The sequence below is a fragment of the Poromitra crassiceps genome (assembly GCF_964638095.1).
Source record: "Poromitra crassiceps genome assembly, chromosome: 10".
Lineage (NCBI taxonomy): Eukaryota > Metazoa > Chordata > Actinopteri > Beryciformes > Melamphaidae > Poromitra > Poromitra crassiceps.
Genome location: NC_139631.1, coordinates 44,742,829 through 44,770,161, shown reverse-complemented (window position 1 = coordinate 44,770,161; position 27,333 = coordinate 44,742,829). Strand labels below are relative to the sequence as shown.

The 27,333-nt window shown below is 44.4% G+C and overlaps 1 protein-coding gene across 2 annotated transcripts in view; it reads right to left on the bottom strand.

Moving 5' to 3' along the window:
- The window catches only part of snx2 (sorting nexin 2), a 55,298-nt gene that overhangs the window by 23,051 nt on the left and 4,914 nt on the right, over positions 1 to 27,333 (bottom strand). For both annotated transcript variants that reach the window (XM_083644900.1, XM_083644901.1), the window contains exons 2-9: positions 26,953 to 27,055; positions 26,580 to 26,740; positions 22,040 to 22,106; positions 18,081 to 18,124; positions 17,057 to 17,198; positions 12,547 to 12,625; positions 6,071 to 6,146; positions 1,663 to 1,776 (exon numbers count right to left, since the gene is read on the bottom strand). In XM_083644900.1, the coding sequence (XP_083501026.1) occupies positions 1,663 to 1,776; positions 6,071 to 6,146; positions 12,547 to 12,625; positions 17,057 to 17,198; positions 18,081 to 18,124; positions 22,040 to 22,106; positions 26,580 to 26,740; positions 26,953 to 27,055 (786 nt within the window). The remainder of the gene's footprint in view (positions 1 to 1,662; positions 1,777 to 6,070; positions 6,147 to 12,546; positions 12,626 to 17,056; positions 17,199 to 18,080; positions 18,125 to 22,039; positions 22,107 to 26,579; positions 26,741 to 26,952; positions 27,056 to 27,333) is intronic.

The window sequence follows — 27,333 nt, the reverse complement described above, 5'->3', positions numbered from 1 at the left end:
AGACACAAATCACCAGTTACCTACCCTAGCCAACAGCAGTATGAAGCATGTCATTGGGGTTTTCAAGTGGGCACCTTCCTTCACCGAGGTTTCGTTAAGTTAGGCCCACGACACCTCAAGAAGGCTTAACGGTGTAATCCAGCGTCCTGGAAACACCCCCCTCCATGCTACCACCGCACAACTGCATATTACCTCACTATCTAAGCCTAGCTATCCAGGTCGGTTCGGTATGACATTCCTGACTACACCACCACTGTCAATGATTCAGCCCTGTTGATGCGGACCGTCAATCATGACCAACAACAAACAATCCCTAACTACACCACCACTGTCAATGATTCAGCCCTGTTGATGCGGACCGTTAATCATGACCAACAACAAACAATCAATCTGACCTTAGTGAGCTCCCCAGCTAGCATGTTTCCTCCTTATCCACAGCCATTCACTTGCTCGTTCTGCTGCCTGAGACATGTTGCTAACCGCAAGTTTCAGGCTCCGTCCCCGAATGCCCAACTCAGTTAGTAAAGCAATAACGGACTTTGCCACAAAACCACGGCAGCCCACCTCTACAGGCCGCACTCGAGCCCTCCAACCTCGCTGCTCTGCCTCTGCTGCCATTTCAGCATACCTAGCTTTCTTGCGCTCATAAGCCTCCTCAACTCGATCTTCCCACGGGACTGTGAGTTCGATAAAATAAACTCTCTTCTCTACCTCAGACCACAGTAACAAGTCCGGACGTAGCCGGGTGCTAACTATATATGCTGGGATGACTAGCTGTTCATTCAAGTCAACCCTCATTTCCCAGGCTCCACCTACACTTAGCTGCCCTAACTTGTGCCTGACCTTAATTGGTCTAATCTTTTCTCCCTCACGTACAAATTTGATCTGTCTAGTCTCTTTGCTAGCAACTAGAGAATTTACTTCTAGCCGCTTTTCCTCAACTGCAGCTGCCAAACATTTCAACACCTGGTTGTGACGCCAGGTGTATCGCCCCTGGGAGAGACTGACCTTACACCCTGACAGTATATGCCTCAGTGTACATACACTAGAACACAACGGGCAGGCACCATCCTCGCCCAACCACTGATTTAAGTTCTGGGGAGATGGCAGCACATCATAAGTAGCCCCTAGAATAAATCTAATTCTGCTGGCCTCCATGCTCCACAACTCTCTCCACTTCACTCCACTGTATCGATTCTCAAAAACACTGTATGGATTTTTTATTAGTAGTTTACATGCAAAGATTGGTGGCAGTGGTTCATTTTGTGTTGTGTCCCCCGACTGCTAGATAGCAGTGTGCCATTAGACTACACTCCAATGTAAACAACTTTATTTATTAATCAGATCTTATGCATGATGGTGTGTTCTTCATACTATGACAGTTTTCCTAAAATTAGATAAAAAAAAACATCTCAATAATGTATAATCCTTGCTTACAGTATCGCAATATGTTGAATCATAACCCGTGAATTGTGACAATCGTATCGTATCGTCAGATTCAATACACAGCCCTAGGTTGCAGGCCAAGTCAAATTATGTGGATATTTTAAACACATCGTTAAAATCTCCCCTTCTCTCTGCCCCCCCCCCCCCCCCCCCCACACACACACACACACACACACAGACACACACACACACACACACACACACACACACACTCACAGCGTCTGACTCGTTCATCTTGATGGTCATCTTGTTGACGGCGTCGGCGGCCTTGTTGACCATGCGGAGGAGGCCGGCGCTGCTCAGAGCCTGAGTGCTGACGGCCCGCGGCAGCTAGGAACAAACAACACAAACAAGTAAACAAACAACTCAAACTTCCAGTAAACAAACCACTCAAACCACTAAACAAACAACTCAAACTTCCAGTAAACAAACAACACAAACCAGTAAGCAAACAACACAAACTTCCAGTAAACAAACAACTCAAACTTCCAGTAAACAAACAACACAAACCAGTAAGCAAACAACACAAACTTCCAGTAAACAAACAACTCAAACTTCCAGTAAACAAATAACAAAAACCAGTAAACAAACAACTCAAACTTCCAGTAAACAAACAACTCAAACCACTAAACAAACAACTCAAACCAGTAAACAAACAACTCAAACCAGTAAACAAACAACACAAACCAGTAAACAAACCACTCAAACCACTAAACAAACAACACAAACCAGTAAACAAATAACACAAACCAGTAAACAAACAACTCAAACTTCCAGTAAACAAACAACTCAAACCACTAAACAAACAACTCAAACCAGTAAACAAACAACTCAAACCAGTAAACAAACCACTCAAACCACTAAACAAACAACACAAACCAGTAAACAAACAACTCAAACCACTAAACAAACAACACAAACCATTAAGCAAACAACACAAACCAGTAAACAAACAACACAAACCACTAAGCAAACAACTCAAACCACTAAACAAACAACTCAAACCACTAAACAAACAACACAAACCAGTAAACAAACCACTCAAACCACTAAACAAACAACACAAACCAGTAAACAAACAACACAAACCACTAAGCAAACAACTCAAACCACTAAACAAACAACACAAACCAGTAAACAAACAACACAAACTTTCAGTAAACAAACAACACAAACCAGTAAACAAACAACACAAACTTCCAGTAAACAAACAACACAAACCAGTAAACAAACACAAACTTCCAGTAAACAAACAACACAAACCAGTAAACAAACAACACAAACTTCCAGTAAACAAACAACACAAACCAGTAAACAAACCAGTAAACAAACAACACAAACCCCTAAACAAACAACACAAACCACTAAACAAACAACACAAACCACTAAACAAACAACACAAACCACTAAACAAACAACTCAATCTTCCAGTAAACAAACAACACAAACCAGGAAGGTGGAGACTCTGGAGACGATGCCCCATGGGCGCACTTTTTTGGGTGTGACCAAACTCATGCTGAAATTGTTCATTTAAAATCAAAAACATTGCCGCCATAGCATAATTTTTTCCACGGCAGTTTCATGCCAGACCCCGGAAAAGTGTTTTGACAAAGTTTAGAGGTGATCGGAGCAATGTGTGCCTTGCAACTCCGGGCACACACACACGCATACGGCGCTTCAGAGACCAGTAAACAACATTGTTACTCATCCATCAGCAATTCTCTCTTTTCTCTTCTACGAGTCAACACGGTTCTCATTTTCCCAGGTCGTCAAACAGTTGGCGGACGGTCCGTCAGTATTTGATGACCTGGAGAAATGAGAACCATGCTGACTCAATCTTTCTCCAAAACCTTTAAGGTTAGGGTAAAATCTCAGGGTCAGCCAATCAGAGGCAGAGTAGGGGGGGTCATGCCCCTCCCTGCCACCCTGCATTTAGGACATTCACAGTGTGTGAGAGAATGCATGAACGTGTGGATGCGCTCGTTTCTTTGACTTTTTCTTTGATTCTCTCTTCTTTTTTTGCAATCTTTCTGTTTGCGTCTCTTCAATTCATTCTCTCCCCCTTTATTTTTTTTGCACTCGTTCTCATCCTGTTTTTTCTCTCCCGTCCTCCTTTTCTCCTTGAATCTTTTCCCCTTGACCACTCTTCCTTTCTTTCTACCTTTTTCTCTTTCTTTGTCCCGGTTACTCCTTTTATCTCTCTGTCTTCTCTCCTCTCGTCTCGTTCTCTCCGCCTCCACAGCAACACTAACAGAGCTGAGGGCTTTTCTCACCTCCCATACATTTCAAATGGCCGACCGTCGCTCCAAAACCTCCTAACTCCCGTTTTAATGTCTTCCACGTCGTTCCCCCTTCAGTCAGGCGCGTGTGTGCGATGCAAAACCGGCTGAGAGCCCCGTCGCTGCTAGCGTCGCTCTGAAAACACGCCGCGCGGCGCCCCCGGAGGAAAATAGCCTCATTTTTCTTAATTCCGGGAAAAGTTTACTTTTTCCGGACATACAAGGTTTTCCCCTCTGACAGTGAAGCAAATTTGCTTTCCCCCCCCGACCGGCCGCAATCTCATTTAATGGGAAAAGCAACAGCCTGGGGACGGGCCGCTCCCTCAGGGCCACAGGGGGGGCGAGGAGGGGGGGGAGGGGGGTAAATGAGTGGCGGTGGAGGTGCAGGTGTGGGGGGGGGGGGGGGGGGGAGGGGAGGGGGGGGTAAAAATAGCTTTCAATTGCAGCCTGGTCCCATTTGTCCCATTTGTCCCCTCCGCTTCTCGGGCTGCGTTTCATTAAGCGGGCCGGACGGACCGACACGCTCGGTCAAGCGTCCGACCGATTCATCTGTTAAATCCGTGACACCGAGCCATTTATTCTGGACCCCAACCACTGCAGACTGCTTCCCAACGCAATCCCACAGCGTTTAGGTTAGAGGAGGGGGGGGGGGGCGAGGAGGGGAGGAGGAGGGGGCCGGCCGACAAACCAAAACGTTACACAGGATTTAGTCAGAGCGGACAATAAAACGCCGGAGGCTCTTAAACCCACGGGCAGTTTTCAGTCTCGGGGCTGCAGGGCGGCCGGACGCTCGACCTTGTCGGGAAGATTACGGTAGTCGCTTGCTTGTCGGGAGAAGGAAGTGGGCGAATCAAGACGATTGAAACATTGAAACAGATTTTTTTGTCTCTTTTTTTAGAGGGGGGGTGGGGGGGGGGTGGTTCACTCACAGGGCACACAGCACCACCGCACCACTTTTTCCACTATTTCTCTATAAAAACTAGACCAACAACAAGACCAAACGGAAACAATTGCCTTCCTGTGCTGAATGAATGAACATTCAACACACAGTATTTTAATCTATAAATCTAGTGCAATAAGGATAATTGTGGAGCCCCCAGGGGTCATCTGCAAAGCTTGCTAATCAGAGGAACTTTTAGGCCTATACACAGTGAGCCAGAGCCATTCCACACAGCTTGGCATACATATAGTAAGCTGTAATAGCCAATAGCCATTAGGCACCTAGACAATATTATGTGAACCATAGCATTGATTATAATCACATCAGTAGGTCTAATAAATAGTGCGCCGCAGGGATGATGTATTTTTTTAGGCTTTGTAGGCTGCCGGTTAAACTCCTCGCTGTTAGGTGAAAAGAAGCGGCTGGCGACTGACTGCACATGTATGGGAGGAAGCATGTGCTAGTCTACAACTCTCCCCAGATCAGCAGAGGGGGTGCAGCAACCACCAGGACATAATAATTAGGGGTGGGGGAAAAAATCGATACACCATAGTATCGAGATATTTTGCCTGATGATATTGTATCGATATTTGGATGCCAAGTATCATTTTTTTTTTTTTTTTGCAGGCCATACCATGCCAGGCCACCGGGCATCTGCCCGAAGCGCCCGATGTTGCAGTCGGCGCCTGCAGTGGTGTATTGAGTCTAGAGAAGCTTAATAATGTAGCCTATGTGTGGGGCAAAAACAAAACAAAACATAAAAACACTGCATGTTTTACTTCCGGTGAGGTCAAAGAAAAGGTAGGAAAAGGAGTTAGACAATATATCGAAATATCGCAATATTCAATATATCGCAATATTCAATATATCGCAATACTAGCATATCGCAATATCGCAATACTATCGTATCGTGACCCAAGTATCGTTTTAGTATCGTATCGTGGGCATCTGGTGATTCCCACCCCTAAGACATCTGAAAGCTGTTCAGCTCTGCACCCACTAATCACATATCTTATCTTATCTAATTGTATTTTACTGTATTTCAACATTGTATATTTTTTGCTTCATGTGGTGCCCGGTTGTTTGTGATTTGTTGTTGTCCTCTGAATTATCAGCATTTCTGTTGCTTTTCGTTGGCATTTTTATGGTGCCCCATGTTTGACTGTATGTATGTTGTTTTATGGTGCCCTATCAGGGACTACAGATGGAAATGAGCTTGAAGCTATAATCTGGTGCAAGGCATCTCTTTGTTCTGTACTCAGAATGATTAATGTACATGCACACTGTCCCTAACAAATAAACAGAATAAAAAAAAAAAAAAAATATCAATTATCGCAATTATTTCTGGGACAATATATCGACCAACAAACAGTGGTTATGGTGACAGCCTACGTGGTGTTGGTACCTCTGTGCTCTCCAGAAACTGCAGCACGTCTGGATCCTTCAGCAGGACGGGGTGCTTCACTGTTCTCATCAGATACCTGCAACCACAGCAGGAGACAACATGTTCTCACCAGAGATGGGGACTTGGACTCGGATGTGTCTCTGAACGCACATCCGGGGACATGTAGGGCGACTTGAGCGCTCGGAGCAGTCGATCTGTAGCCTAGCATGGTAAACACCGCTGATATGTATCTGAATTCGAGATCATGGACAATGCATTTGAATTTGATGGCCTTCCATATTTGAGCTAGCCTCGTAATCCAGCCGGTCACATGAACTCACATTTAAGTCAGAGCCGTGTAATTAGAGTTGCGACATCTCCATTCACTCCAATGGACCAGTTGTTTACTCTCAAGAGTTCCAGGAAGTAAGGTCCTGGATTAAGCAGCACTGTCGAGTTGCAGCAAAATGGACAGTTTGTGTTGTACTTAAATGTTTTTTTTTTCTTGAATCAAATTGTACATTATCAGCTTTATTTTAGCATGCAAAAGTAGCGCGAGACCCATTCCTGGCTGTTCATTGGCTAATGAGTCTCGCATTTTGGTCCTCCGCTGACGCCACTCTCTCTCTAGAGGACACTAGTTCACATGATTCATTTTCTCATTGTCTCTATGATATAATAAGGATATGAGCCGGCGCTGTGTGTCAGAAAATAAGATCTTTACAGGACGTAAATAGACGCATTACACATGCCCTGTATTCCTGGTTTCCAGGTCGCATTTCAAAGCATATGATGGTTTCAGTGCATTGACATCAAACCAAACTGGTTTGGGTAACCAGGGTGAGTTACAAATCATGATTAAAGCTGGAAATAAGGTCAAGGTTGTAAAAAAAAAACAGAATTCTCCTTTAATGTGCTGGCTGCTAGCGTCAGCCTATTAGCATGAAATGAGCAATTTACAGATACAGCAGTCTGAGTGTAGTATGCAGTTGCCCATGAACACCACAGGATGGCGACAAGCTACAAGAAATAGGCTACACTGCCCCTCTCAACTTAATACAGTTAACGTAGTTTGCAACGCACACCCAATTCACTATTCAAATGGCAAATGGCCTGCATTTATAGAGCGCTTTTATCCAAAGCGCTTTACAATCAGTAACTTCACGTTCACCCATTCACACAGACATTCAAGCTGCCACGCAGGGTGCTGGCACACCATCGGGAGCAATTTGGGGTTCAGTATCTTGCCCAAGGACACTTCGACATGCAGACTGGAGGAGGCGGGGATCGAACCACCGACCTCTTTTATCCAAAGCGATTAGTGGACGACCCCCTCTACCTCCTGAGCTACAGTAGCCCCATATTCGACTCGCTTACGTTACTTCAAGCTGCTGCCTTTATATAGAACCTGCTTGGCTGCGGACGACAGAGCGGCAGCCTATCTTATGGTTTGTGATTTTATTTTATTTATTTATTTATTTTTATTTGTATTTATTTTATTTTATTTATTTATTTGGGGGGGGGGCAATGACATGGCTGGATAGCTAGCCTGTCTTGTTGTTAAACATACTGTAAATTATATTTGCTGTTTGTCAAGTGTACGCAATGTTAACTTTTAAAATTGCTAGCATAATGTTAGCTTTCTGAGCCTATGATGAGCTGAGCGGACTATATTACCTCCCGTTGCTAACTGGTATACTAGTCAATTTACTGGAGCAGTGACCGACGTTTCCATTGCATGAGAAGCTGATGGGATGGTGATGATTCCAGGTATTAGTCGGTTGCCCATGCAGGGGAACAGAATTATGGCTTATGAAAAACTTTGGATTTTGATTGCAAAACGCATGAAGATATAAATGAATGGTCTGATTGTTGTTTTTCTTTGGCAAGTGACCATGGTATAAGCGGGTTAATGCATGACGAGGTGTCCATTATCAGAAATGTTTGAACTTCGTGGAGGCAACAGTCCGAGGCGGTCTCCACGTCGTCTGATAATGGTCACCTGGTTGTGCATTAACCCTTACTTATACAGAAGGCCAAACAATAACCACCTGGTGGGCGAGAAGATTATGCTTGCATTTTTATGAAGATAATCATTTTTGACTCATTTTTAAGAAAAGAAAAAATCTCGTTCCAGCTTCTTAACTCATTGAGTGCCAGCCACTTTTGGAGAACGGACGCTCCCAGTGCCAGAGTTTCAGAGCGTTTTTCAGTGATTTCTCGAGGCCCACAGAATATTGTGTGATATTACTATGTAAACACCGAACACGCACAAAGAACGATGAGACTCTCTTCTATCATCTGCAAAAAAAAGGTTATTGATACCATTTTCCGTTCTTTAGTTATGAGCCGGAGAAGATAGGCTGTTTTGAGCAAAAAGACACATTTCAAATTAGAAGCTGAGTTATTCCGCCTTTTGTGAAATGCAGCATTTCAAGCACATTCACTGAGTCTGAAGCTAATATTTTCTGATGTAGTGACGTGGTGTAGTTGTGTGGTGCACTGCGTGCCCCACCCCCCTCTCCCCCCCTCAGCTGCAAACTCCTCCCCACACTAACACACAGCCTAACACGCACCCAGTCTATTTTCGGAGCGCTCCGTTTTTGTGCGGCGGTTCCCAGCGCGACACGGAAATGCCAAACCGGACTGCAGGGAAAGGTTTGGCCCTTCGGCGTCGGGTGCTGCCTTTCTGGCGGCTAATCATGTGGAGAAACTATACAGCAGAGACAGACAGAGGCAGAGGGGCTCAGTTGTGGGAGCGGATTGACTGCTGTTCGCAGCCAACGTCAGATTGCAGCCAGAGCAATCTATATGGCTCTGGCTGCAGCATGAGCGGTTTCTTTTTCATCACGGGGCTTTTTCCAGCTGTTTTCCGGACCTTTCTCTAATCTGGAGAGCACTGTCGCCACCTAATGGGTCTGTAAAATAGGTTATACACATCCAATAGCTACAATATTTGTACAGGAGATGCAGAAGGCTTTGATCCACGTCCCACCGTCAAAAAACGCATTTGACGTCGATCGACGTCCTTGGCACTCTATGAGTTAAAGAGGACATGAAACATTGACCATGACTAGTTCATTTGTATTTGACCTCAGACAAGACAGGACACTGCTTTCCAGTCTGAAATGTAGCTAGATTTGCTCAAAAGATGAACAACATTTCAGCTTCTCGCCAACTAGGGCGCTGCTTGATGACATCACTAGGGGGCCGTACAGTACAGTAGTAAGGATTTTGAACGTTTTTTTTTGATGAATCAAAACAACCACAATCAGAAGTCAGAAACACAACAGCATATGCTGTGAGCCTCTTAGAATTCAAAATACTTAATACCAACACTTAACTAGCCTCTACTCCATCGTATTGTACTGTACAGTACAGTCAACCTAGTGATGTCATCAAGCAGCGCCCCAGTTGGCGAAAAGGTGAAATGTTGTTCGTCATTCTAGCAAATCTAGGTAAATGTACGACTTGAAAGCAGTGTCCTGCTTTTTTAGGTGAAATGCAGATTAACTATGATTCATATGTCATAGATATATTCATATGATTCACATGAGTCATATGATTCAATGTTTCATGTCCTCTTTAAGTGTGAATACTTTCACGTTTTCTATGACAGTAAACTGAGTGATTCTCTTTGGGTTGTGGACTGTTGGTCCGGACAAAAGAAGACCTTGGCTTTGAGGATGTCATCTTGGGCTTTAGGGAAAAAAGTGATTTCGATTGTTTTCAACATTTTGTGACATTTTATAGACTAATCGATTAGTCATGAGAATAATCGTCAGGGGCCGGTTGCACCAAGTGGTCTTAACTATGCCTGGTCTAACTCCTACGTCGGTCTTAGTTAAGACCAGTCTTTAGAGTGGATTTACGCCTGTTGCACCAACACGGCTTACGTCTGGTCTTAACTACGCCGGTCGTAGCAATGCGCGTCCATGTGAATTGCCAGGGAATGCACCCTGATTGGATGATGTGTGCCTCGCGACCTGCTTGGAGCGCACTGTGCCACTACGCTCTCTCAGCCACTACTGTATGTGCATCACTACACTACATTCATCCCACCCTCCCTCGCTCCGGGGGAAAAATGGGGTGATTGAGCCAGACAGACAGTCTGAATGAAATTGAATGTAACGTTCCCAATTCTATGTATTAAATTCAAAAAAAATTAACGGCAACATTTGGGAAGGCTAAGCCACACAACTAGTTTGTTGTAATCTAACATCATGCTTCAAAAGACGGAGAACTGGCTGTGTTACGCCGATGACGGTAAGGACTCAAAAAGGTCTCCGCTGATAAGACACGGAGATCTCTGTTACAGGCAGGCGCTATGCCTCCTCCTGACCAGGCGTAACTCTTACGCCTGGGCGTAGTGAAAAGAAGGCTTAAGCCGTCTTGGTGCAACCGGCGTAGCTGTTAGGTCGTAAAGTTACGACCAACTTAGCTTAAGACCAGTGTAAGACCAGTTGGTGCAACCGGCCCCTGATGAATTGATAATGAAAATAATGGTTAGCTGCAGCCCTAAACTTGAATAGCACTAGGCTTCAGCAGATATGGATATTTGAAGACCGACACAAATGTGTTTGGAGTGCAGCTGCCAATAGTGGATATCTTATGCCAATATTCATCATCGTTCAACTCATTTTCATACCAAAAACCTGTTTGTGAATCTATTTGATCAAGACTTTGTCACTAATACCCAAAAGAGAAAGCAGTGGCAACTTTTTCTAATGTTTGGTGTCCGGGTAGATTCACAGCAGCACAGGTAGATTCCCTGCCTACCAACACGAGGGGCGCAGGTTCGAGCCCCCGTGTTACCCCCGGCTTGGTCGGGCATCCATACAGTCACAATTATTGGCCGTGTCTGCGGGTGGGAAACCAGGGGGATATGAGTCCTGGTCGCTGCACTAGTGCCCCCTCTGGTCGGTCGGGGCACCCGTTCAGGGAGAGGGGACCTGGGGGAATAGCATGATCGTCGATGAAACTCGCTGTGAAAAGAAGCGGCTGGCTGCAGATGTATCGGAGGAAGCATGTGCTAGTCTACCACTCTCCCCAGATCGGCAGAGGGGGTGGAGCAATAATACAATTGCGAAGAAAAGGAGGGGGGAAATACAATTAAAAAGAAAAGGAAAAAAGAACGAAAATATTTTTTTCATTAATTTAACTCGCATTGAGGGTCATTTTTTCCAGTGTGTGTGTGTGTGTGTGTGTGTCTATCAGCGTGGAGTTCTGCAGCTCTGAGCTCCATCAGCTGTCACTGGCTGACCTTCCTGTCAATCACAGACAACCAGGAAAGGGCAGCATAATGTCAGGCCCGCCCACATCACACACTCTCTCACTCTCTCTCTCTCGCTCATCTTTATTCAGTCCATCAGGAGGACGAACACACACATGTACACACACACATAAACACAATGCATGGCCATACACAAAGATATGTGTCCAAGTACACACCCACACACACTGCCGTGTGTGTGTGTGTGTGTGTGTGTGTGTGTGTGTGTGTGTTGTTTCATTTGTCCAGACTGACAGTTACACTGCAGTGCCGTGTGCGTCTGTGTGTGTGTTGTGATAATGATGTACCTAATATTTGTGGTTTAACCTTTGAGGCGGTAAACATCTGACCAGGATGATCTTTACCAGATCCCAGTTTACTCTGCTGCACACACGCACACGCACACAGACACACACACACACACACACACACACACAAGTGGGTGAGAGTTGTGTGTGTGTGTGTGTGTGTGTGTGTGTGTGTGTGTGTGGATAGAGAGAGAAGCAGAAGATCAGAGCTGCAATGATTAATTGATTAAGTTGTCATCGTCAACTATTGAATTAATCGCCAACTATTTTGCTAATCGATGAAGCAGTTTGAGTTTTATTTATGAGGGAAAAAAGTCTATATTCTCAGATTCCAGCTTCTTAAATGTGAATATTTTCTAGGGCTGCAACTAACGATTATTTTCATAATCGATTAACCTGCCGATTATTTTCTCAATTAATCGATGAGTTGTTTGGTCTATAAAATGTCATAAAATGGTGGCAAATGACGATCAGTGTTTCCCAAAGCCCAAGATGACGCCCTCAAATGTCTTGTTTTGTCCACAACTCAAAGATATTTAGTTTACGGTCATACAGGAGTAAAGAAACCAGAAAATATTCACATTTAAGAAGGTGGAATCAGAAATGTTTTACCTTTTCTCTTAAAATTGTACTCAAAATGATTAATGGATTATCAAAATAGTTGTAGATTAATTTTCTGTCGATCGACTAATCGATTAATCGTTGCAGCTCTAATATTTTCTGGTTTCTTTTCTCCTTTATGATTTATGACAGTAAACTGAATATCTTTGAGTTGTGGACAAAAGACATTTCCAGACGTCATCATTTTTCACCATTTTCTGACATGTTATAGAGCCAACAACAATTAACCAAGGAAATAATTGACAGTTAATTGATCATGAAAATAATGTCAAAGTGTAAAGAGGAGGAACTTCTACCTTTCCAGTGCAGATCTTCTCTTCTCCACAAAGTCATTAGACGACTGGTCCTCCTTCCCCACCTTCACCTTGGTCATTCCTACAGACGAGGAGACACGCCGCCGCTCATTAACATAACTACTTAACATAACTAATTAATATCTAATTAAAATAACTAATTAACATACACAGACATGCAAGGACAATCACCACTCATTAACATAACTACTTAACATAACTAATTAACATACATGGGCATGCAAGGCCAATCACCGCTCATTAACATAACCAATTACATGTTGTAAGCTATCACGTCGCACACACCCTCCATATGCATGGTCTGACAGGCAGACAGCTGACCGTGCACATTTTGCACGGCAGCCATGTTTCTTTATTTGTTAGATATCTCACTACTTTAACAGGGCGAGGGGTTCCACGCGGCTCACAACTGCTCAGTGAGTTAGCAGGCAAGAACGAGACATGCTAGAAACGAGCGTGCGGTATTTCTAGTTGCGTAATATCTCTACATATATTTTCAGGAGTTGTGCACTGCACCCTGACGAAGGCACTTTCGCCAAAACATGTTGGTGGGCTGTAACTCATTAAACACAGCAGAGGAGATTTTTGAGTGTGCGACTTCTTTTATTTATGTTACTTTGAATTTTCGTTAGTCTGCACCTCTTCACATTTTTTGGGTGTGCTCCACTCTATATACTAGGAGTTCTGCACCAGACGTAGATATCTATCTAGAGAGTTCAAGAGTTCAAGTTGATTTGCCATTTGCATTCAAATTTGGCATTAAAATGCATTGGAATTCTTGTACACAAGCCACACCTCCACATGGTACAGAAAAAAGAAGTACAAAAAGAGAGAGCACACAACAAAACACTAAACAGGGTAAGACATGGATATTGTGTTTTTATCCTCGGTGATCGTCTGTTTTTGTATTTGTGCCCTGTTTTGTTGACATCACCAAATAAAGTCAATCAATCAATCAAAACATAAATAAAAAAATAATGATTTAAAAAAAGGCATAACAAGAAGGGCATATGAATAAAGTGCTTTGTGCTGTTCTCTAGGAACCATGCCAGGGTAGCATGTCTGCACAGTGCAAAATTAGAAAGATAAAAAGGTAAAATAATAATAATAATAATATAATAATTTAATAATAATAAAATAATCTACAGCTGACTACTGCGAGACTACAGTTACCGTGGCAACTAGATTAATTATTTTTCCCAGTACACAATTCAATAAAAAATGCAATATGGCCGACTGCAATTTTCAATTCACAAGGAGGCCCAGATGCCAATATTTGTTAAATGAGAAATGTTTGTCAAAATACCATTTTAAATGTTATTTTGACAAACGTGAAATACTCTGTGCGGTTCGCCTTGTGCCTGTACAAAAACCACGTCTTGGCCGAGTCTGGTATCTGGGAGCTATGACACAGATATCAGACTAGGGTCGTCATCAAATGTCAATGCCAATGCTCATTTGCATTTCTAAGGCCTTGAAGAGGCTTCAAACCTTAACAAAACTTAAACTGTGGCTCGTGGAAAAGCTCTTAGAGGGTCGTTGTAATGTGTAAAAATGCATGCACTTGAATATGCTTGTCAACTAGTTAGTAAGGATTTGAGATATTTTTCAATGTTGTTGTTTTGATCATGAACCTGTTTGTTCTATGTCCCTGTGTGTACTGCATGTCTACAAGCGTCCAATCCAATCCACAATGGAAATAAGTCGTGACTTTTTGTGTATTCCTTGATGATTTTTTTTAACAATACAATGTTTTTTAATTGTCAAATAAACTGAACTGAGCTGGTGGGACTCATGGCTGTCGCTGGTGTAGAGGCTGTGCAGCTCTGTACTGGGGTCAGAGAAGGGAGTGGGCTGGATGGCTCCATAGCCACAGCACTTGCTGGATGTCTTGTCTTCCATATGAACATCTTCCCTCCTTCCTCCTTCCTGGTGAACCTCCTCCTTACAGTCCACACGGATCTCTATCATGTCTTCCATATGGAAGGGCTGCACTTCCTTCTGCTTTGCTGTGATTTGTAGTCCTCTTCCTTTTTCTGTCCTGCTCCAAATAGTCTTCTGTCCTCTTGCTTTTTAGCTGTGACCATAAGTCACTCTGTTGGGTTGGTCCACCAAAAAATGTTGGTCCACAAAATCGATGTCACTGGAGTGGATGACATCGAAAATTGAGTGGATGACATCACAATGGAGTGGATGACACCACACTCTAGTCTAGACTGACATCGCATATCTGATCGCAGCTATTGCAAATTGGTTCTTGTTCTCTTCTCCTCCAAACACTATCCAGACTTTTCCAAACTAAGCTCGTCTTCTGTCTTTCCTTGCAGCACTGTGTTCCTTGAGGTGGTCTGGAGTGGCTCCAGAGGGCGGTTGTCTGGCTGGTCCAGGTGTTCCGTCCTCTTGTGGTCTGGAGGAAGTGGCTGGAGCTGGTCCATGTTGTTGTCACAGGCAGGCATTTCGCTAGACTGTTTTTTTCTGCCAGCCAATGCGGCTGGTACCGTTCCAGAATTCCGGCCATATAGAATATCTACCGGCCGCTTTAAAAAAAACGATAATAAAAAGAAATATATATATATACCGGTATTTTATAAAATAACTGTTTCCTAAAAGAACGTTTTGAATCTTTATAGCCTCTATAGTCGATCTTTATTCCAGTGTAAGAACCCGACTTTGCAGCAAGAATATTTAATTGGTCGGCATTCAACAGGCATGCATGTCATTCTCGGTAAGGACGCTTTCATTATTGAAACACAGACAACATGCACGCTCCATCTAGCTGCATTTGTGGACACTTATTATTATGATTATCTCCTGGACATTGTCTTGATGAAAAAACAACACAGCTAAAAGTAATAACTGTCAGGACAGTGGAGAGGTGTGCACACGACTTGAATCTCTAACAATACGCACCTTCATCTCTTCCACTCCACACCTGGCACCGACCTGCCTCAGCCAGGCTCTCCTGCACTCACTCTTTGCTCCTATTTGACCTTATTTGTGGTAACTAAGCATTTTGATTCACCTCCTCTCATATCATACGAGCGCTTTTTTACGTCCGCTAAATTGACAACTAGCCTACGTTGTGTGAATCAATCAATCAATCAATCAATCAATCAATCAATCAATCAATCGAACAATCAATCAATCAATCAATCAAATATTATTCTTATATTAATGATCTGCGTCTCTGCTTGTGTTGTAAAATTAAAGTTCAATTGATTGGCATTTAATAATCAATAAGCTATAATTGCATACGCATAATTAATGGTATGAGTTATTAGTCATAAATGCATATTTGGGCAGGCAGACACATCAAGGAGCAGATTTCTCCCCTTTGCTCAGAAAACACAGCATGACAATGACCCTGAGACAGGAAGGCTTTGCTGATAAACACAGGCAGCCCTGCTCAGTCTGACTGCACCATGTATGTGCTCCAACGCACACACTTCCATGTCTTCCTCTCTGCCTATACAAGCATTATGTCAAATGTGAGATCTTCACTGCATTCCATAAATCCTCATGTAATCTATACTTCAATGTATATTGAGATGATTGCAGTCCTTCTCAAATAACGTTTAGAGGAGTATGTTAATGGCTTTATTAAATATATTTTCATAAGACACTTCCTTCTATTATTATGTCTGGTCACCGGTCTTATCATTTTGGCTTGAGACACTGTTTGATCATGCGGATGAGGAATGGTGTTATTGATACAAATACCATTTCTACAACAGCTTGTTTGTGAAGCGGTAGGCTAATCAGCTTGACTCTGTGGTGGGTATATACTGTATATATATGCAGGGATGTTGGAGTTAAATTCTAAACCTTTTAAGACCTTTTTTAAGACTTTTTCAAGACCTCGACGCCACTTTCGTCAAATCAAAGATAGGTGTGTAAATCACAAGTTGCATCATGATACAATATGATATAGATTAGTTAGGACAACTATACGATATTTTCCGATATCACAAAGTCTGCCACGATACGACATCGATTCAATTCAGGGCTCTGCGATCGATATGGGACGGTATCATAATGCTCATTTAACACCATCAGCACAATAGCTAGAAAATGTAATACCTCTCACATGGCAATTAAGACTTTTTAATACTTTTAAAGGTCTTAACTTTCCCTAAATTGATTTATCAACTTTTAATACTTTTCAAGACCCCGCGGACACCCTGTATTAGTCTAGCCTATTTGACATGCTATTTAATGATTGTATTTAGGTCACAAAAGATTAGGCTATTTAATATGCTTAATTTTAATGCATTAATGAATTTATTTATTTGGCATATTTCCAACTGGCCACTTTGGCCGTTGACATTTTACTCACTGCAGGTGATACCGGCCAAAAGCCGGCAATAAGGGAATCCCTGGTCGCGGGTTCAGGCTTGGATTGGCTGGGCTGTGACCAAGAGTCGTCCAAATGTATAACCTCAGCATGGAAGCGTTTATTTATGACATCACTGAACTCGCCATGCATACTTACCCACAATGCTCTTCTCGGGGGCGGGGGGCACGATGCAGCCGATGTGCAGGTACTTAGAGGCCAGCTTACTGTGCAGACCCAGGAAGTCACTGAAACGTCTTCTCACTGAAAAGTCATTACGCTTAAACACAGACATGGAAGTCTGGGAGGGAGGAGAGAGGGAGGGAGGGAGGGAGGGAGGAGAGGGAGGAAGGAGAGGGAGGGGGGGAGGGAGGGAGGAGAGGGAGGGAGGGAGGAGAGGGAGGGAGGGAGGAGAGGGAGGGAGGGAGGGGAGGAGAGGGAGGGAGGGAGGAGAGGGAGGGAGGGAGGGAGGAGAGGGAGGAGAGGGAGGGGGGGGAGGGGGGGGGAGGGAGGAGAGGGAGGGGGGGAGGGAGGGAGGAGAGGGAGGGAGGGAGGAGAGGGAGGGAGGGAGGGAGGGGAGGAGAGGGAGGGAGGGAGGAGAGGGAGGGAGGGAGGGAGGAGAGGGAGGAGAGGGAGGGGGGGGAGGGGGGGAGGGAGGAGAGGGAGGGAGGGAGGGGGAGGAGAGGGAGGGAGGGAGGAGAGGGAGGAAGGAGAGGGAGGGGGGGAGGGAGGGAGGAGAGGGAGGGAGGAGAGGGAGGGGGGGAGGGAGGGAGGAGAGGGAGGGAGGGAGGAGAGGGAGGGAGGGAGGAGAGGGAGGGAGGGAGGGGAGGAGAGGGAGGGAGGGAGGAGAGGGAGGAAGGAGAGGGAGGGAGGGAGGGAGGGAGGAGAGGGAGGAAGGAGAGGGAGGGGGGGAGGGAGGGAGGAGAGGGAGGGAGGGAGGAGAGGGAGGGAGGGAGGAGAGGGAGGGAGGGAGGGGAGGAGAGGGAGGGAGGGAGGAGAGGGAGGGAGGGAGGGAGGAGAGGGAGGAGAGGGAGGGGGGGGAGGGGGGGGAGGGAGGAGAGGGAGGGAGGGAGGGGGAGGAGAGGGAGGGGAGGGAGAGAGAGAGACAATAAGAGTAAAGCAAACTTGCATCAATGATAGTATTAAGGGTTACAACTGACTGAAATCAGTCTGTAGAGTTTACCTTGATAGTCACTTTGTAGGCCATGTAGGCATTCATCCCATCACCTGGATCACACACACACACACACACACACACACACACACACACACACACACACAAGGAAACAAGGAAGAGTGTAGAGTTGTTTGACCAGTTTCAACCACTCCATCATTAGCTTAGCAATATTTGCACTATGCAGTGAGACATGACGTGCGCACAGCCCCACACACACACACACACACACACACACACACACACACACACACACACACACACACACACACACACACACACACAGTTCACCCTTTAGCGGGCACAGTTAGTTTTCGCTCTAGGAGGCTGAAATTTGGCATGGAGGTCGTGTGTGTGTTTGTTTGTTTGTTGTGTGTGTGTGTGTGTGTGTGTGTGTGTGTGTGTGTGTGCGTGTGCGTGTGCGTGTGCGTGTGTGTGTGCGCGCGGGCGTAGGTGTGTGTACAGTATGTGTTCATGCCAATTTTCACCATGTTCACCATGTTCAGATCATCCAACACCCATCATCACAGAGGCAAGGGGACTCCTGCTTTACACCAGATAGAGTTTTCCTCAGTTCTAAAAATCATCATGTCATTCAAACAAAGTAGCCATCATGGCCCTCCTCCTCCATGGCCCTCCTCCTCCATGGCCTCAATATTTCCTTCTTTTCCTGCTTTATTACCGTTGTTTTGCAGTTTGTTTCCCTCCAGCTGGGCTGAAAAGCATCTGTGATGAATGTGTCAAACAAGTTGTAAAATACAATCTGCTGGATTCCTGGACAGTGACCCATTTTTTTTTTTATCTTCCTGATATTTGACGACTTCCCCGGAGAATTTATAGGTTTACATTTTAAATCAAAAAAATGCCATACTTTTCCAGACCTCGATTATTTTATTTTTTAATTTTGTCTACTAGTGTTTGTCTGACTTATGCAGATAGACATCTTAACCCTGCTAACTAGGTCATATCACGATAGATGAAGATTGTTCTTCACAGCCACGAATATCAGAATATGTTAGCCTGGTAACCAGCCCCAATGAATCCTTCATTACAGCCCGAACACACCATACGCCGAAGCTACGCTGAAGCAACGCAGCAGTTTCATTTCAGCGTCGGCGAGACCGATCACATCAGCCGCAAGCCACGACACGCTGAAGCTACGCTGCACGCGCGCTGAAGCTACGCTGCACACGTGCTGCAGCGATAGTTTCAGCTTGTGTTCAAGGGAGCAGCGCCGGGCAGAACAGAGCGAGGCGTGGACAAAACAGAGTGCTTCTGATGTGAACGGCGAGGCTCTGCTCGAAGCTTCCGTGAAGCGCTGCTTCAGTGCTGCTTCTGAGATGCCCGTGGTGCGAACCAGGGCTTAGGGTCTGGACGCACGCAAGGCTATCCGCCACTGATTCGGTGGCATATTTGTCAGCCCCAACTGATTGGTTGCCGTCTGTGTCAATCATCTAACTCGTCGACCAATCGCAGTAGCAAAGCAGGACAACTTTGACGTTTTTGCGCCAAAGAACCTAAACCTAAATGAGAACTGAATGGCTAATAGACCCCTTATTAGACCCCTTATACGACTACGTCACACTGACATCACGCAGCGTCAGATGCCCATGACGGAGGTAGAAAGACAGACTCCGTGCAGCCCTGGCAAGTAGCTGATCTGCAGCTGGAAAACTAGACGAGCTAGACATGTCTTCGTGTTGTGCAGTGGGATGCCAGAATCGGAAAGCTATTGTAGCAGAGTATTCGGGTCCGCCTATTCACACTTGGTTAATAAAATAATAAACGATAGAGCCAGGCTGTAATGTTATAACAAGCTTCTCCCCACGACCCCACATATCCTGTTCTACGCAACTCGAGGGAACATACACAGCCTCGCACACACGCAATAGAACACAACACTGAACAGTCTGTTACACTATCAACAAAGCAAGGACTAAAGTTTTACAGAATCCCGTCAACTCATACTGCTTTTAATGCTAACCGGAGGCGTCTTTGGTTGCAAGCCGAAAGAGGAAATCCTTAAAAATGCCCGACTTTGCAGTGCTTATTTCATATTAGGTAAACTGTAGCTGTAGGCTGCTAACAGCCACATCACTCGGTTAGTTAGCAAACCAAGTAACGTTACATAATGTCATTATTGAGTTGTGTGCATTATCAACATAACAATATATCTTTGCAAGTTACAGATTAACTATCTACGCTGTGTATTGCTGGCCACTCTAGGCTTGGCCATTTCTTCTTGTCTTTTATCCATCGACACAGCGCCAGTGCGTATGGGTCTGTAAGACGTATTATAAACTGACCTGGGAGCTGACAAATATCGGTGTGCGGACTCTATTTAATTTCTCTGTAAGACGCATCCCATTAACCAACGTTCATTTCGATGAATAACATTGCTTATCACTAGGCGATAAGCTGTGGTAGTAAGCCGAGAACTGCATTTTAAAACTAAAATCTAACTGTGTGTCGCAGATGGGCACAGAGCAGTCCTGACAGCGCTCTCTGTGTCTGTCAATGCTGGGCTCCCGGCTTTTTACCTCCTTGATGCGCGCGCAGCTCCAATGTTGACAGCTGTATAAGGGGTTGTTCCACTCAAAGGTTCCACTGAAACATCAAGGCATGAGCGGAGCCTTCAACACTCTTTGTCTGCTACATCTGGATACCTACACTGCCAACCGTTTAGCGTTAAAGTCCCTGGAAACCAAAATCCACAAAAACCTTCTAACTATGTTATTTAGGGTCTTATGTGAGTAATTGGGTGCCTCAGAAAGTAGGAGACATTAGTTTCAACCCAAACCCCCAAAATCGCTTTAAATAATAAAGGGCTGGATTTCCACTTCCGCAATGAAGAGAGCAGTGCCCGACGTGCTCAAATGAAAAATCTTATCACGTCATAAGCTCGGTCCGTTCTACAAAACCTGTGTGAACCTGCAGGCAGCCTGCTCAGTCTCTCTCTATCGAATGGAGCGCGGGGTGTGTGTGTGTGTGTGGCGCTGCGTCTTTGCGGACTCTATCTGAATGTGGCCGGCCATGGCAGAGTGTGGAGGTCTGCCTCGCTCATGATTCGTCCAGAATTTGAGGAAGCAGTCGGGCCAGCGAGCCAAACACACACGCATGCACGGACGCACGCATGCACGCGCACACACAGGTTCAATGTGGACACGCCCACACAATCCCAGAGGGAGCGAGAGGGGAGGATTTTGCTTATTTCTCCATGACTTTCAAACCTAAATTTATATACTTTGCAATGTTCATCATCATTCGAATTTGGCTGGTGGCTGATTAACATAGGTTCCTGTGGGCGATGAACTCAAAATGCATATTTATGTTGGGTTTCCAGGGTCGTTAACTTTAGCTGCAAGCCACAAGCAGCTCAACACATTTCAAAGCTGATGTGTTACTGGAAGCAGTGTGACTACGACTAGTTAACAAGTTAAAAGTTTGCTCACTCTCACTGGTGTTTTGAGCCCGGTGTCGGTGAAGTGCTTAGTACAGCAGTATCGAATTGAATTGCATTATCTTTGTTCTCATTGTACCAGCAGGTACAACGGGATGAGGTTGCGACTCCCAAACTTGATACAATAAAAAATACATGACATTAAAACGACGAGATGAGAATAAGTACAACACTACAATATTAACAAGAGCATCGCTCTATCTGAACATGATTCTGATCATCAACACAAACTGTGGACTCAAAGTGGCTCAAAAAGAACATCAAAGCTAGAATGATGTGTATCGGACCTGAACCACAGCATTTTCCACAGACTTTTTTTTTCCAAAACTAGAACCTGGAAATTATCAAATTATTTCCAGACTTTCCAGACCTGCGTAGAAAGGAACCCTGCATTTATCAACTTCACTGACTCGCTATGCCAGGAATGGACCTCAGGATATATATTTTTTGTCACCTCAGGATATTCCAGGATGTTCCCTGAGCTGAGGTCACTGTGCTGTGCACTCACCCACTTTCTCTGGATCAGACACGGAGATGTGCACGTCAAACGAGTCTCCACCTTCCTCCTCTTCAATCTGCACAGAACGAAGGCAGACATTTAGAGAAGGATCAAACATCAGAGCTTCAGACAGAACATCAGAGCTTCAGACAGAACATCAGAGCTTCAGACAGAACATCAGAGCTTCAGACAGAACACATCAGAGCATCAGAGAGAACATCAGAGCTTCATGTACTGGGAACTAGGAATTAGGGGCGGGACGAGACATCGATCTGAATCGATGTCTCGATTCAATGATCAACGATCCAACTGGATCGATGCACAGTGAAAACATCGATATTTATCGCTATGATGGCGCCATAGGAAATAAACATTATTTATATTATTTTATTTTGAAATCCATGAAATCAATGTTGTAATATTTTTGTTTGTTTGTTTTTTGTCTCTACTTGTCTTGTTTTTTGTTTGTTTTTTTGTTTTTAATCATTTAAAACCAAAATCTGTATAACTGACTGGATATGGGACTAAGTTTACGGGGTGGGAGAAAACTTTCTTTTCAGATTAAGCACTCACACTGTCTGTGTCGCCATTGCATCATGGTGTACAGGGCAGTACACCAGTCAGCTCCCCTGTACCTGCAATCTATGGTCAGGTTCCAAACCTCTCAGCGCTCCCTTCGCTCCTCCACTAGTGCAGGTCGCCTCGCCCCTCCTTCGCTACGGGGGCTCAAAAGTCGCTCATCCCGATCTCGACTCTTCTCGTCCCTGGCACCCCAATGGTGGAACGAGCTTCCACCTTCGGTCAGGACAGCTGAATCACTGCCGATCTTTCGGAAAAGACTAAAGACTCACCTTTTCAGGCTCCATCTGGGCCCTTCTAGATCTAACTTCTTTCTCTCTTTCTAAAAAAAAAAAAAAAAAAAAGACTACTGACCTAAACTAAACTTGTACCACTGTTCCTTCAGAAGTTGTAGTTGTCATAGACTGTGCTCCATAGTTGATTGCTCTATTGCTGACAAAAATGTGTTATTGTAAGTCGCTTTGGATAAAATCGTCTGCCAAATGACGTAATGTAATGTAATGTAATGTAATGCATCATACAGATTATTTGTTGTGGGTTCTGTCCCGTCTGTTTGTTGTTGTTTTGTTCTTTGCTTGGGTGTGTACACCCACTTGTTGATGGCACTAAACCGATGTCTGAAAACAAAACAATAAAAAAATGATATACTAAAATCATAATTATTTTGAAATCCACGCCGCGTCTGCGCGTCACCATTTCGGCCAAAGTGCACGTCCTCTTTCGTTTCCGCATGCGAACAATGGCAATGGCAAGAAGAAGAGGGAGAGGATATTCACTCCCCTCTCAGATATAAATCAATGTTGAAATATTTTGGATTAAGGAAAAAGGACGGGAAAAGGGAACACAGAACGATGGTTTTCATGAGCTACTGCACTCTGGAGTCTGAGTCTGTACAATTAAGTTAAACATGATATGAAACGTGAGTTATTGAATGCAAAACGAGTGGCTATCACTACAGATGTGTGGACGCCGTGGACAACAGAAGACTACAGTATGTAACTGTGACTTGTCATCATATCGACACCGACTGGCAAATGAAGGATTGTGTGCTTCAGACGCGTTTTGAACGACGCACACACAGGAGCAAATGTGCCCACAGTTTAGGTAAGGAACAAGGTCAGGTGTAGTGCAGTGGTTTTCAAACTTTTTTGACTTCAGTACCCCCTTTCCCTGATTTCTGAATCCAAGTACCCCCTTTACCCAACTACACCATTTTTCTTAGAAAACTGCAAGAGAAAACTATACATATGATGCCATAAATGAGTGATAACCCACCATTTGAAGAATATAACATTACAAAATAAGAAATAAAAGAAAGTGAAAGAATTAGTGCCTCCTGATCAGATTTATTTCAATGTTTAATTTATGTTAATGATTTATTCTTAAATTTTTGAATTTTCCCTTTTCTCTCAAAGTACCTCCACGTACCCCTAGGGGTACACATACCCCAGTTTGGGAACCACTGGTGTAGTGGATAGCTACAGTATGATGCAGTAAGACTGTTCTGCTTTTGCACTATGTTAAAAATAGTACTGTTCTGTTCTGATGATGTAAAGATCACACTCTTTAGGGCTTACTGTACCCCTATCTATACTGCCCCCTTGTGGGCAAAGTTTAAGAAGGCAAGCATGCATAAACTTCAGGTTGCTTATAATGATTGCATGCGCATCTTGCTGAAAAGGCCCAGGTGGAGCAGTGCTAGTGACCTGTTCTGTAAGGCGGGGGTGGCCACTTTCCAGGCGCTCCTGAGAAATCTGAGGTACAGGTTCATCTGTAGCTTGAACGTGTCTCAGAATGTTATTATTAAGTTGCTCACTGATCCTGGGCTAAGCACTGTGAGATACCAGTCACATATGTGGAAACTCTGGTATGACTCTCTTTTATAATGTACTTTTGTTCTTTTATTGTGCCCTTATGTGCTTTTTGTAATTGTGTATGTGTCATCTATGGACCAAGCGTCTGCCAATAAAGGTTTGATTGAGTATTGTTTGAGCCTCTAAGTATCTATAATATGAGTCAACCTTTACAAAAAGATCCTGCCTTAGTGTGTAAAAAAGATAACTTAAATTAGTTCTTTGATAGGATGTTAACATTTTTCATTTAAAGCTCAAGATAACAACAATTGTGGCAGTTTACCATGCCACGTTCACTGCCAATGACGTGTTTTGACGTCAAACAAAATCCAACCGTTCACTGCCAATGACGTGTTTTTACGTCAAGAAAAATCGATTTCTTTTTTTTGACGGTGGGACGTTGATCTAACCCTTTTACGTCTCCTATACCAGAATTGGAGGTATTGAATGTGTATAATCTATTTTACCGACCCACTGAGTGGCGACATGTCTCTCCACAGTAGAAAGAGGCGACCCAAAACTGGAGGGAAAAGCGCGAGGAAGCCGTTCTCATACTGTAAAATTGATGCCGAAAACGCTTTCACTTTCGCGCTGATGCACAGCGGTGGCAACGGTGGGGGGTTCCAAGAATAGATTGGATGCACACTTTGAAACACGCAGCATAAATATGACCAGAATCGCAAAAGCTTCATCAAAGCTCTCAACCAAAACTCCAAGAAATGAGCGAGTCCACCCAGACTTCCTCAAAGAGCGGCCGCGCAGACAGGCACAGCAGCAGCAGCAACTTCGTTGTGACACGCCCGCTGCAGAGCCAGGGAGGCAGGAGGAGAACACACACGGAGGGAGGAGTTGGAAGCAGAGGGGGGTTTCCTGCTGTTATGGAGGAAATTACTGTTCAAAACTATTGTTTAGATGTCTGACGTCTTACTGATGCCAAAAATGAATGGTTAAAGTGACTGTTCTATCGAATTTCACAAAAAGCCGTTTATCTCAGAATATTTTTTCTGACGCTGAAACCATGCTGTATTCAACTGCTAATGCTTACATAACTACTAACTCTACAAACTAACTCTTTTAGACAGAGAAAGCACACATTCTATTAGTTCTTTTGAGATATTGTGTGTTCACAAAATCTTAGCAGAAAAGAATCCTCGGGTCTTGAAAGATGAGCCAGAATCCTCAAAAAAACCCTCTGGCAGAACCTACCTACAGTAAAAAAAAAACGGCTGGCAGTGAATGTGTTAATAACAGGTCCATTTTGATTCTTATAAAAAATAATAGATTTGTTTTTGAGTTAAATGTCTGCAAGAGCTCAAAAATAAAATTGTCAAATGATATTTTAGTTGCTTTTTGTGAGTTGATATAAATGTAACTGATTGTGGGCATGTCGTCTAATATCGATCGCAGCCCCCTGAATTGAATCGTGGCAGATTTTGTGATATCGGCAAATATCGCATCGTTCAAATGAATCGATATAATATTACTTCATGGTCAAACTTGTGATTCCCACCCCTACTAGGAATCTCAGGGTTCAAAGGTCAGGAACGCTGACACCTGCCCTCGGATTTGATACGCTGATCCCGGGAGAGCCTCACCAGCCCGCACCTCAGCCCACAGTCCGCATTCCAACAGTAGTGAAAATTGTACTGTTTTATCAGCACTTCTGTCTTATTTGTGTCTCATTGAATCAGTCATACACACAGTAATGTCTGGACATGATGCTAAGGTGTTAGCACAAAACACCATGCAATGCATTGTTATCAGCTGTTATTGCTAACATTGGCTAGCGTGGCTAGAGCTAACCCTGGCTGGTTTCCCAGCTGTTTTAAAGCAACGCAGTCAATTTGGACGTCACTCAACTGGGATATTCCTAGTTCCCAATACAAAAGCAATGCCCCCACAAGCCTCGCATTTCCCAACACAGAGAGGGGGCATGCCCCCCTTATGTGTTTATTTGGTATTATAGTTATTATACGTTTGATCTAATAGTTCAATAATTTATCCCCTAAAAAGAACAAAAATGTCCCTAAATTAGATCATTGTGTGTGTGTGTGTGTGTGTGTGTGTGTGTGTGTGTGTGTGCGTGTGCGTGTGCATGCATGTACATGTGCATTCACCTCGTCGAAGGAGGAGTGTGTGAACATGTCGTCGTGGGCGTGGCCAAGGCGCGGCGTGAGGACGGAGGTGGGCGGGGTTATGGGGGTGATGGCGGGGGAGGGGCCGTCCGACAGCAGAACATCTCTCTCCGGGCTGTCCAGGGACACCTCCTCTGTCGCCTCTGCACACAGGGAGGGGTAAGGGTGTGTGTCTGTGTGTGTGTGTGAGAGAGAGAGAGAGAGAGAGAGAGAGAGAGAGAGAGAGAGAGAGAGAGAGAGAGAGAGAGATAGATAGAGAGAGATAGAGATAGAGATAGAGAGAGAGAGAGTGTGTGTGTGTGTGTGTGTGTGTGTGTGTGTGTGTGTGTGTGTGTGTGTGTGTGTGTGTGTGTACCTGCGAACAGGTCCTCTGGGTCGTCGTCAAACAGGGAGTCTTGTTTGGGGCCGTTGGAGTTGGTGCTGACATCTTCAGCGGGTAGACTGGCTGGTTCTGACTGCTGAGACACACACACACACACACACACACACACACACACACACACACACACACACACACACACCAATAAGAAACGACGTTTTTACATAATTCCCTCAGGGTATCAGACTGCTGTAGTAGTCTAACCTGTTTACAACAGATTGGGACTCACTGGGCAGAATTCAGTTTGTTTCTGTCAGAGACACTCATCTTTCAAGCGAAGCTAATTGGCTCCTAGAATGTAAACCACCGTTTAAAAATGTGGGAAAAGAGCGACCAGACTGTGTACAAATATGGACG